This window comes from Euphorbia lathyris, chromosome 6 (assembly GCF_963576675.1).
Source record: "Euphorbia lathyris chromosome 6, ddEupLath1.1, whole genome shotgun sequence".
NCBI classification, from domain to species: Eukaryota; Viridiplantae; Streptophyta; class Magnoliopsida; order Malpighiales; family Euphorbiaceae; genus Euphorbia; species Euphorbia lathyris.
The window spans coordinates 83,607,254-83,620,153 of NC_088915.1; the positions used below are offsets into that span (position 1 = coordinate 83,607,254).

General features: G+C 35.7%; 2 protein-coding genes across 15 annotated transcripts; both read left to right on the forward strand.

Moving 5' to 3' along the window:
* Positions 1–2,031: 2,031 nt before the first annotated feature.
* Positions 2,032–8,105, forward strand: LOC136233836 (BTB/POZ domain-containing protein At2g24240-like). 14 transcript variants are annotated; one of them, XM_066023525.1, is made up of 7 exons: positions 2,032–2,344; positions 2,410–2,479; positions 3,046–3,189; positions 3,275–3,373; positions 6,402–6,635; positions 7,522–7,572; positions 7,660–8,105. In XM_066023525.1, the coding sequence occupies exons 2-5, from the start codon at positions 2,459–2,461 to the stop codon at positions 6,609–6,611; spliced, it is 474 nt and encodes a 157-aa protein (XP_065879597.1). In that variant the 5' UTR covers positions 2,032–2,344; positions 2,410–2,458; the 3' UTR covers positions 6,612–6,635; positions 7,522–7,572; positions 7,660–8,105. The 14 variants fall into 14 exon arrangements, 11 of the variants coding, with proteins under 11 accessions (XP_065879597.1, XP_065879598.1, XP_065879599.1 ...); XM_066023520.1 differs by having other exon boundaries at positions 2,035–2,344; positions 3,551–6,635; XM_066023522.1 differs by lacking the exon at positions 6,402–6,635 and adding an exon at positions 3,551–4,025 and having other exon boundaries at positions 2,035–2,344; positions 7,660–8,104.
* A 1,294-nt stretch (positions 8,106–9,399) lies between these two features.
* On the forward strand, positions 9,400–12,392 carry LOC136233978 (uncharacterized). Its single transcript, XM_066023718.1, has 7 exons — positions 9,400–9,674; positions 9,913–9,969; positions 10,211–10,297; positions 10,596–10,688; positions 10,987–11,062; positions 11,138–11,372; positions 11,952–12,392. Exons 1-7 carry the CDS (start codon positions 9,625–9,627, stop codon positions 12,059–12,061), a joined length of 708 nt encoding a protein of 235 aa, XP_065879790.1. The 5' UTR covers positions 9,400–9,624; the 3' UTR covers positions 12,062–12,392.
* The last annotated feature ends 508 nt before the right edge of the window (positions 12,393–12,900 follow it).

Here is a 12,900-nt window from a genome sequence, read left to right on the forward strand (position 1 = left end):
TTAAATTGCACGAAATCTGCACCATTTAGTCAAAATCACAATGAATTTCTCTTTTTCCTCTCTTCATCTCTTGATTCTGCAACTTCCCAACCCTAAAAAACGAAGCCATTGTTTTTCATCTTCCTGTTCGTTGCTTGGTTTCTTTCTTCTTGTTACCATCAAAGAAATGGTTTTTCTACGTTATTTCCTTCGTTCTTCCCATGTTATCATATTGTTATTGTCGCTTTTGGGGGTGAAATGGGCGAAAAATGTAAGTATCTGTTTTTTTCTGCGTTTTTTCATGAATACACTTCGTGAATCGATGGTTTTGCGAAGCTTTGCGAAGAGAACGAGCCTTGAAAGTGACGATCTACTTCGTGAATCGATGATTTCGCGAAGATCTGCGAAGAGAAAGAGTCTGAAACGTATGGATCTATCTCGCGAATCGATTAGTTCGCGAAGTCTGCGAATAGATCCTCACGTTTCTGACCTCGCAGACTTCGTGAAAGCATCGATATGCGACGTAGATAGTCACGTTTCAGACCTTGCAGACTTCGCGAAAAAATCGTTTAGCGAAGTAAAATCACCTCTTTCCCTGCACATTTACATTCGCATGCTTCACGTTTCCCTGCACATTTACATTCGCATTCGCATGCTTCGCATGATATGTAGTAGGATGAGTAAATGGGTTAAATATGTAAATGAGCCTCCCATTTGACCCAGTTTTATAATTTTTTCTATGGTCATATAATTCTTATATTTTAATTTTTTTAAAACCCTACAATTTAACAAATTAATTATTAAAAGTATTTTCCAGTATATCCTCGACATATCTCCAGTATATCACGCATATCCCACTATAAGAAAAACTGTAATTAGCAACCAATGTTTGAAACCAAATTAAAATTGGTTGTAATATTGCAACCTGTTTGGTTGCAAAGCAATGTCATTGGTTGTAAAGATGAGGATTAGATTTGTGAAATAGATTTGCAACTAATATACGGTTTCAAAGGTATATTGGTTGGAAAAATTGCAACCAAATTGGTTGGAAAGTAAATATTCTAGTTGCAATTATTGTATCAATATTGGCACAATTTTACACCTAATTTTACAATCAATTATAACGATTAAGTAATAAAAAAAAATTAAAACACTTCTTTAAAATTTTTATTAAAAATTCTTCTTATTAATTAATTATAAATTAAAACATTTATATTTTTTATTTTGATAGCAAAATAAAAAAACACTTCACTAATTAGGGATAAAGTATCAAAATAGACCTATTGTATTTGTAGAAGTATCAGTTTAGTCTCAACGTAAAAAATAGCACCAATATCAGTTTAACGTTTAAAAAATGGTACCAATTTAGGCATCGATAACGGAACGTGACACGTCATTCATATTACTCCGTTAAGTTCTCAACTTAACGGTGTAATATGAATGTTGTGTCACATTTCGTTATCGAAACCTAAATTGGTACCATTTTTTAAATGTTAAGCACATATTGGTGTTATTTTATGCGTTGAGCCTAAGCCCTTGTTTGGGAGGAGGTTAATGAGAGTAAATGGGAGTAATGGAAGGTTAAGTATTAAGTTAACCTTGTTTGGAAGTTATTTTTTGAGAGTAAATGGAGGTTAATGGGGTTAAATCTTTACTTCCTCTAACCTCCAAACTCTAACCTCCAAATTGGAGGTTAATGGGAGTAACGTAAACTTTTTTTAAATTTCTTGTCTCTGCAGTGTAAATTTAACCTTCCTTCCCTTCTATTTTTAAACTCCCAAACAAGGTTAAACATTTAACCTCATTTACATCCTATAAACTCCCAAACAAGGTTAACTTTTAACTTTCCATTCCATCACTTCCCTTCCCTTTCCATTACCTCCTTTAACTCTCACCTCCGTTAACCTCCAAACTCCCAAACAAAGGCTAAATTGATACTTCCGCAAAAAAACCATAGCCGTATTTTAGTACCCTAGGCTATGCCTATTAATTATAATGAAAAAGCATATACTTGTTAAGTGAAATTTGTAAGAAGTAGATCGCTTATTAATATTTTTTTTCATTTACCCCGCCAATGTTTTCCTCTCTCAATTTTTCTTCCCCCCAAAAACCCACAACACGTCTTTTTCTCTAGGAAAACCTAAAATTTCAGACGCTGCTGGTAGATCCCGCCCAGCGTCGTCCTCCTTCCCCAGCCGCCTTCAATACCTAACCAAAAGACTATTGCAGATTTCTTTGCTCTTCTCAAAATCAAACCCTAGCTTTTCAACAATCACTGCGATGTTTCAATCACTGCACTGTCATCTTCTCTAGACGTTTAGTGTTTGCTAATGAGAAACTCTGATTCTTTGATACCCAAATAAAGGTACGTCCTAATTTATTTTCTTAATTTCAGATTCCGAACTCATTGATTTTTTATTTTTTTTGCAGTTACCATGGCCTCGATGCACCAGAGGGTGAAGTCATTGTCATAGACTACATGGGTAGCATTCAAAAGATGGTGAGATTTTACTCTTTTTCTTTTCTTTCCTTATTACCTCTTTGCCAGTCTAGTAGTGATTGCATTATAGATAGAAACTAAAGTTAGTGAGAGCTTGTGCTCTTGTTTGGGAAACTGTTGAGCTCTGTAAATGTTTTGAGGGACTAGGTTTCAGATGTAAATGTGTATGGAAAAGTGTCTTAGATTGAAGTGAAATTTTATCCCTAAAATCTTCAAATACTGTGCGAATCTAGATGAAACCCTAAACTTTCACCATAAAATTTATTAAAAGAATTGACAAATTCTGTTTGAGCATTTCCCCTCAGTTTTCTTGTAGTCGATTGCCAGATTTCTTGGGTGGTTCTTGCGCTTGTTCTCTTGAGGAGGCTGTCTTAGATCAAATAAGCATCTTCAATCTCTTCGTTTGAAGGATTTGCAAGATGTGGAATCTCATCAAGTGCTTGTAGAAATGTCCAAGAAGTCAAGAAAACTAGTCTTATTTTACTCTCTTTTTCGACTAGGGATGGATTTCAACAAAGATGTAGTACAAGAGCTTAACTATTTTTTGTTTTATCAAAATCTAATAGCATTATGCAATGGCTGGACTAAGGACGTGCTTAGTAATTCAGACACAAGATCCTTCTGCAGATTATCTTCTCAATTGTAAGATTGGAACAACTCCCATCATCTGCAATCCAAACCTTTCGGCTGTTAGGTGGGAAACCACTAAAGTATGTCTTCTTTTTGTGCTTCCTTTTTCCTTCTATTATGAAAGCAACTTCAAATGTTTTCTAGTAAAGACTGTGGACTCTGCAGAATTTGCTCTTAAAACAGTTGCAGATGCTTCGTGAACCTCTTAACCGGCTTAAGCAAGCAGACGCTCGTCTTAAGATCACCCAAGGTGTTCTTGAAGGGGTAGGTATGTAATTCCTCCCATAATACTCTTGTTCTGTGTTTTGCCTTATGCTGAATTTTAATTTCCAATAAGTCATCAATTATATATATATATATATATATAATAGATTAGGGCGTGGAGATGGAGGGATGGGATTGTTCAATAAGAGTACAGGTGAATTGAGGTATAAATTACAGGTCTGCCATGAAAATGAATTGAAGAGCTATAGCGCTGGAGCTTTAAGCACTAGTTCTGATTACAGAATTTTCAGTAGCTGCAAAGGAAGAAGCAATGAGTATGGAATTGGAGTTTGGGATCAAATTACAGGTAAACAGATTGATTTTTTCTATGAAAGTCCTGGTTGGTCTTTAGGTGATGCTGATAAACTGCAATGGCTGAATGGAAGAAATTGCTTATTAGTTGCAACTTTGTTCCCTAGAAAGGACAATTGTTACATTAGTTAACTAGATTTTAGAGAGAAGAGAATGGCGTGGTCTTGGTCTGATATGGGGGCTCCAATAACTGTGGATGAGAAACGGGTTCGAGACGCCATAGCTATGGAAGATTGTAATGCTGGTTGTGTAGTGAATGAGTATGAAGATTTGGGGTTTATGGATTTGAGGATAAGTGGAGGGAGTGTAAGATGGAGCTCGAGGAGCAGGTTGATGAAAGGTAAAATGCCTGATGAGCCTTGTTATCCTAAACTAGCATTACATGAAGGGCAATTGTTTTCCTCAATGGATGACTGCATTTCTGTGTTTTATGGTCCTGATTGGGAATAGTTATGTTATTTTTCACAAATGTCAATGCAAATATTTATTTTCTATGGAATTGCTATCATGTTTTATTATTATTTGATTTGATTCTGTTTTGTCTTCTAATGATTTGAAATGCCATCAAAGAAGAGGTTGTAGTAACTGACGGCTCCTTTTCTCTCTTTTTATGTTATGTGCCCGCGAATAGGATCTCGTCACAGGTCTGTTCACCGGAAAATTCCTTCGAATTCCCTTGTTGCTCCTGTTCTTCGTAGAACCTATTTTGAAAACTCAATAGCGATTTGTAAGAGATCGCTAAAACACCCTGTATTAATTTCTGATTTAAAATTCTCGATATGTTTATTCGATGAAAATCCCCCTTTTATAGAGGTACAATGATTCCTGATCAATAAGGTATCCTATCCCAACTAGGATTCTACCCAAAGTAGGATTCTAACCGATAAATACTAAAGACATTCCTAAATAATAAAACTCCTAAATAACAAAAGACTTTTAAATAATAATAAAAACAAGTAAATCTGCCTAATTAATAAAAGACTCCTAAATAATAAAGACTCTTAAGTAATAAAAATCACTAACTAATAGAAAATAAAACCAACGATCACAACATTTCTTCCCTCTTCGAATAGAGCTTGTCCGCAAGCTCGAATTTAGGAAGGAATTCATATTTGTCATCCTCCTCCATCCTCTGGTTCGTCCATCAAAAGGCAGAAGAGTTTCTTACACTTATGTCTTGGTGAGTAAAGTCCATCGCAATTAAAACACAGCCCTCGAGCCCTACGGTCTGCCATTTCAGTTTGGGACAGCCTTTTGATTGGAGGCAGAGTGTTGTTACTCATGTTTGATGTTGTTGAGGTGTTACTCGCACAAGTCTTTTGATCATTGACGTTGGTTTGAATCGAGGGTGACTTGAGCCCCTTTGGGACTACCCATGAAGAATTGGCTTGCCCCATGCTTAATCCTTGGCTGATTAACAACTTCCTCTCAAAAGCCCTGGCGAAATTCATGGCAGTAACTAGATTTGGAGGATTTTGCATCTCCACATCCATCCTTAAGGTTTCAGATAACCCAGCAGTAAAGAAGTCAACTTGTTGTTCAGCCCTCACAGACACAGCCCTCGCCAGAAGCGTTTGAAATTGTTCCTGGTACTCTTCCACCGTTCCGGTTTGTCGAAGGTTAGTTAATTCACCCAATGGATTACTGCTCAATGGTGGCCCAAAACGCAGCAAACAATAGGACTTGAACTGGGCCCAAGTGAGTCCGGACTCCTCTTGTTCGAGTCGGTAGTACCATAATTGTGCTTCTCCTGTCATGTGAAAAGCAGCTAACCCTACCTTCTCTCTTTCGTCTGTATTTTGATTGCTGAAAAATTGCTCACAGCGGTACAACCAGCCTAAAGGATCCTCCTTTCCGTTGTAAGAGGGAAACTGAAGTCGGGTATATTTTGGAACTGTGTTTGAATTTCGGTGACCTGTTGTCTCTGATTCCTTGCTTCCAGTTGCAGCTCCACCCTCAGGTTCCTTTCCTTTTCCCAAAAGGTGTAACTCCAGCATACGTTGGATTCCTTTCATGCCTTCTTTTAACTCCCGCAACTCGTGGCTAAATTTTTTATCAGATTCGGTTAGCCGGCGATCCAGATCCTAAACCTTGGCTGTCCATTGCTCAAAATCACCCATGACGATAGGCTCTGATACCAATTTGTTATGTGCCCGCGAATAGGATCTCGTCACAGGTCTGTTCACCGGAAAATTCCTTCGAATTCCCTTGTTGCTCCTGTTCTTCGTAGAACCTATTTTGAAAACTCAATAGCGATTTGTAAGAGATCGCTAAAACACCCTGTATCAATTTCTGATTTAAAATTCTCGATATGTTTATTCGATGAAAATCCCCCTTTTATAGAGGTACAATGATTCCTGATCAATAAGGTATCCTATCCCAACTAGGATTCTACCCAAAGTAGGATTCTAACCGATAAATACTAAAGACATTCCTAAATAATAAAACTCCTAAATAACAAAAGACTTTTAAATAATAATAAAAACAAGTAAATCTGCCTAATTAATAAAAGACTCCTAAATAATAAAGACTCTTAAGTAATAAAAATCACTAACTAATAGAAAATAAAACCAACGATCACAACATTTTATCTTCACTAATGGCTTCTTAATTCTTCTGTCCATCAAATAAAAGCTTTTATAATTCTTAGAAATAGTTTTTGTGAAGGGTCCTCAACAAACGAAATTTCAGTCGTTAACTCACCGTTTTCTTGCAGCATGCACTTACTGAACTGGCCAATTTGATGAGCTTATTAGCACTGATATTCATATTATTGGTAGAAAAAGATAACACTCGTTATTTGGTTATTGGAAGTGAATTTGTGATGAGTGGAAGGCAAACGAAGAGAGTTGGCTATAATATACACAAGGTCTGTAGAAAAAGTCCTTATCATGGAGATCCCACAATGGGAAAACAGTCCATGTGAGAAGTGGATTTGAGATCAAATTGGGTAAGTAGGCTTGTCTTTGCTAGTCATATAATTTTTTTCTTGAATAACTAGTATATTTGTGGCACTACTTGTTGTGGACCACTAATATGTGGATGAATTTATTTGAAACTAACATATCTAGCCCATTAGTTGAAGCTTTTGGTATGGTGTAGATTTCAAGATTAATACAATTATTTTTTAACAGTACTCAATGTATACTTCAAGTACAATGTGACAGTGAGTTGTTAGGTAACTGGTTTCATATATATACTGCATATTGTCGATCCATCTTAGTATCTTACAGTAGGAGAATAAAGATCATAACACCTCTGGTGCAGGGCTCATGAGAGGACTTATGTGTTTGTCTTATCATATTATCTCAAGTTGAGAAGTGTCTATTTACACCTTTACCTTAATCATATAATTTGTGGCATAAGGTGCAATTTGCCCCCAAAGGTCATTTGGGAATATGAGTTGTTCAATGTTTTCCTGAACATTATAAACCCCAATCAATGTGCCTCTTTTATTTTTGCTTAAAAGTCAACTTTTAAAATAACTTTAAGAATTTGTATCGGCAATTACAATATAATGTAAGCTAAAGGCAGTAGCAGCAAAATGCAGCTGCCTTTTGGACAGCAGCCTAAAGCTGCTGACTGGTAGCAGTTGAGCTACTTTCTGGGGCAGGGTTGGGCTATTTTATGGGCAGCTAAAAAGGAAAACGTGTTTCTATAGCATGATCCTGTACATCCAGCTTATTTAAGGTTAGATATAGTTATTTACATGTTGTAATGCTTTTAGAATTCATAATAGAACTGTTTGTTGAAGTTTGCCATTAATGTTTCATGTGAGTTGATTATTGGTGATTGACTGATTGGGAAGTTCCATATTTTCCCTCCTAATATTTTAGGTTCGGCAGCTTCTCATTATTATCGGGACAGCATTGTCGCATCCTAGAAATGTAGGAGCTGCTTCATCTTCAAGTCCTAATGTTAATGGTTCATTTAGCTCACATGCTAATACACAAACCAATATGCACTCTATCCAGGAGCGATATGATGGTTTCAATGCGGAGAGGGCTCATTTTATAGTGCATCTAGAGTGGACAAATGAACGCCAACAATGGATGGATCAAACGTTTCAAAGTTTATATTTGCGTGTTGATGTCGATAAGCTTAACCAACTACGGGGGCGATTGATGGATATTGAGACACAAATTGGTCCATGTGTAAGGAAAATTCAAACCATTCTCGACCAACCTCATGCTTTGGAGAGGTTAGGTCGTGATTCTAACAATTAGATTCTTATGTCTTGGAATATTTATTTTTGGTAGTGTTTTTTTGAAAGGGGGGTGTATATCGAATCCAAGAACTCTCACCTTAATATTAGAGGTGTACCAAAATGTATAGGCTTATTTTGGCACTTATATTAATATGTCATTTTGGTACTTGCGTAGTTTAGTTTAAGTGTAACTGTAATTATATTACATATAAATATATATTTTGTTAAATGAATTTATATTATTTGTTTTATGATGGAAGTTCTTAATATAATATTTTAGTTTAGTAATAGAAATTACAATTTACAGAAAAAATATCATAGCAGCTGTCTAGAAAAGTTACCGACGGAAATTATTGTCAGTAAAATGGTGGGTGATGAAGTGAGTTTTCAACTTATAGTCGGAAAAACCGTCGAAAAACCGTCGGTGAATTTTACAACCAGAATTGTTGCAACCAAAAGCTAGTCTCTAATGACATTCAATACACAACTTTGAAATTGGATTTTGAAACCAAATAGTGGTTGCAAAGAAACGGTTTGTAACTTTGCAACCAACTTAACAACCAATTTAGTGGTTGCAAATATTGCTACCATAAAGCTTAGATATGGTTTCAAAAATTTAGCAACCTAGCAATTAGCAACCGATTCATTTTGGTTGCTAAAAACATAAATCTGGTTGCAATCGTGTATTAGAGACCAATTTAGCAACCAACTTTCTGGTTGCTAATTACCGTTTTTCTTGTAGTGTCCCCTAATTAAAAAAAAATACTTCCTAACCGTATCCCGTACGTATCACGCCGTATCCGTAATCATAGTATGGATATGCCTAGTTAATCTTCTAAAATATCGGTGCTTCATAAATTCACTGTTAACATATACTCTAAACTGCTATGCTGGCATTTTTGAAGGTTTACGTGGCATGTTATTTAACATCCTAAACAGTCAACTGAAGTGGACTGTTAAAAAGGTATAATGGGAGTCATTTAAAAAGGGCTTAATACATTTAGTCCCTTAAAATTTTAAAGTATCCTGATAGCGTATCAATTTACATAAAATATTCTGTTAGCCCTTCTAAACTTACATAAAATGTAATCAATTAACCATTCGGTTGCAAAAAAAATAAGTTAAATGTGGAAAATGCATTCCATGCATCTTAAAATGTCATTACATAATTCAAAAATAGTTAAAAATGAAGTTATTACTTGTTCAATTATAAAACTTATATTCTCTAATATTAGAACCACATATCCCAATCTTTGTAGTTTTATTTTTTTTAAACGCGTGCAATAAATCTTCCGCATTTATCGCAATTTTTTTTGCAACCGAGTGATCAATTGATTACATTTTCTACAAATTCAAAGGGCTAACTGAATATTTTATGCAAATTGAGGAGGCTATTAGGGTAATTTGAAAGTTCAGGGAGACAACTAAGTTTATTTTGGGACAAGTTGAGGAGGCAAATGATATATTAAGCCTTTGGAAAGTTTGTGGGATTTAGGGGCAAAATTGCTCCTCCAGGAATAGTGTGAGGGCAAAATAGAAAGTTACACCTTTGATACAGGTCTCAGATCAGGCGTTGTATATACGGTCGGAGATAGAATAGCGTTATGAGTGTCGCCGTTTTGCTTTTAAAGACGAAATTAGGGACCGAAACCGTATGGAGTTATATATTTGTGTTCTGAAATTTGTGGCTTTCAGTTGCGATTGAAAGGTGCAAAGATGAATTGATTCCTCGATGGCTAAAGGCTCCGAGCGTCACCGCGTCAAGGAGAAGCATGTCTCTAGGTAAAGTTTCTTATTTATAATTAATTGCTTCACTGATTGTTAGGTTTTGGATTTTTGGCGAATCAAATTTCATGTCTGATGATTAGTTATTGATATTGATTGATGATTCCATTGTGAAATTTTAGTCCAAAAGGTTTCATCAATTCATGTCAGTTGTTGCGAATTTTAGCTAGGGTTTGATGTTTTCTTGTGATTACATGTTTATCGTGATTTTCATTTGTTTTTTCTCCAATTAAAGGGTGCGAAGAGGTACTGATGACAAGCATAAGAGAGTCAAGAAGGAGCGTGCCTCTAGGTAAACTTTCTATTTCATAATTAATTGCTTCACCGATTGTTAGGCTTTCAAACGTTTGTGATTGAACCAAGTAGCGAGTCAAATACCATGGTTTGAGAACAAACCAAATCATGATTAGTTGATAGATTATATTGATTGATGAGTCTATGAAATATTCCTGCAAAAAGTAATGTGATGTAGACTTTCATATCACATGTTTATTTAGTATGCACTTTTCACTTGGTTTGTTCTGCATATGAAGGGTGAAGAGTGGAGTTGATGCCTCCGACCGAAGCTCAGAGAGTCACCAAGTCAAGCATAAGAGAGTCAAGAAGAAGCATGTCTCTAGGTAAAGTTTCTAATTTACAATTAATTACTTCACTGATTGTTAGGGTATGGATTATGGGTGAATCGAATACCATAGTCTGATAATAGATGAAGTCTTGATCAGTTGATATTATTGATTGATAACCTTGTGAAAGGTTGCTACAAAAGGTTTCATGAATCATGTCAAGTAGACCTTGTTGTTTTTTGTTAGTTTTAGCACGTATAGGCTGTGGAGTTTGGTGTTCTCTTCTATATTGCTGTGTTCTGAAAAGCTTCAGCATTATGTTGTGCTTTTCATCTGGTTTGTTCTGCAATTGTAGGGTGCATAGTCGAACTCATGCTTCCCAAAGACAGATAAGCAGACGCTCTCACCCACTCCATCCTAAGGGGCCTCGGATGAGTGCTATCCGAACGTAAGGTTCTCTAATTTACAATTATATGCTTCACTGGTTGCTGTGATTTGGATTTTCAGTCTACCTCATATGTTGAACAAATTACTTGATATGTTATCTTGTGCATTAGCAATATTCATCTGCTTTTGTGCTTTTGCATACACAAGTGGTACAGAAAAGGAGAACTTGTGACTTGTGTAGTATCAAACAAATCCTAAGTTGCATTTTATATGATAAATATATATTTTTGTTATTACTAGCATCTGTTCAGCTTTTACTATGACTATAATACTAATTTTTAATGATTTGGGGAAAACAGGGTGCTCAATATGGACAAGGCTATAAAACTTCAAAATGCAAAAATTGCTCTGGAGTTTTATGAGAAGAGCCACCAGGTTTGCATCTTAGATATTGATACCCCATTTGCTCTCTATTATGTTTGCTCTTTAATCTTTAGCTTTGTTGGTTAGGGTGCTGAGTTTGAACTCGTAGAAGCCTTGTATACAAAACGTTCGAGATTATTTCTCGATGGAGCTAAGAGTAGTGAAGTATGGTGTCATGTTAGCTTCATTGCTAAACCGAAGAATGTTGGCTGCAATAGTGATGCATCTCCAAAACACTTCTTTGGTGAAATGTTGCAAGATGATAGAACATCGAAATTTAATGCCACTTACTGTTCTACATACGAGCCTAGTGATTATCCTGGTAAAGTGCATATATCCTTTGATGCATTTGTTTTGTTTAATATATGAATTCTGCTGGATTGCCATATATAATCTTTTGCCATTGATACAAATTGGTGTGTTTATATATTTGGTTAAATTCCCTAGTCCGGAGACATTTTCCGTTAGTGCAAATTGGTGTCGTCATACCAATTTTTGCATTTGTTTATGTATAATTAAAAACAGAATAATTCTAAGCCCTCTGTTTTTGTTGATGTGAACTCCCACCTTCTGATGAAAAGCATTGTTGTTAAAGGCTCACCTCACGCAAGGCTCAGGGGTCGGCGCCTCTCTGTGTCTGAGGTGGGCGATGTCAGCCAGGCACGCGCCTTGAGTGTGGTGTACCTAGCCCAATTGTAGAGATGAGCTGCAATTCTAAAGGACTGAAAACCAAAACACTTAGCAGCTATTTTATGTGTTATTTTGTTTTGGTGCATCTTGTGTCGCTTAGGCGCGTCTGAGCCTTGTGCGCGTAGGCTTTAGAGCCTCATGTGCCTTTGAGAACTATGGATGAAAGGCTTGGAATGTTAAAGTTTTAACACTGTGTATGCAATTACTGCAGGATTCAACCATGAGTGCATATTTTGCCCGCCTGTTCAGAAATTTCATCCTGCCGTTGGATATCATGCTGGTCGTCTGCCATGGGAGGTAGTGGATGAATGGGTTTTTTAATCAATTGGGCATCCTGACTGGTATCTGTAGGCCGGAACAAGATTAGAAGCACCACTCGAAACTGTGTGACTGGTATCTGTGGGCCGGAACAAGATTAGAAACATCACTTGAAACTGTGTGACTGGTATCTGTAGGCTGGAACAAGATTAGAAACAACACTCGAAACTGTGACAGCTGACGAACTTAACTTGTATTTCTCTTACAAGTTTTGTTTTTTTACCCCAAGCGCTAGACTGTTCTTTACTTGTATTTGTGCAGTACTCGTGAAACATTTTTCTGAACTTTTTGAAACCATATAATACATTTATTCTTACCATTTTGAAAACAATAGTCACCAATCTTTTCTTGTTTTTTTCGTGTTGTAATCAAAGACAGAAAAATATTTTTACCTAATATTTTTTAAACATAAATATTTTTCGACAAATAAACATGTTAGCACCTCTATGCTATTTATATATAATATAAGACTGGGTCAGGTTAGACTTGAGTTTTGAGCTTTGAGATAAATTTCGAGCATCCCATTTTATGTTTAGACTTGTGTAGACTCGGGCTGGGTCGAACTTAATATCAAACAAACATGAGTAAATTACACAATAATTATAATTGAGTATTTTTAAGTGTTCCATACCCTAAAATAAATTTATTTAAATATCAAATTCTTATAAATTAAAATTGAAAATAACATGTATCATTATATATGTTGATTTTTATAATTAAAAATTTGATAAAAGTAAAAATAAAGTTATGATATTATGATAACTTAGAATGATGATAAAATGTAGCAGATAAATAAAAGTTAAAATCAGATTTGTGATTTAATTTCCTCAATTGTGAACATG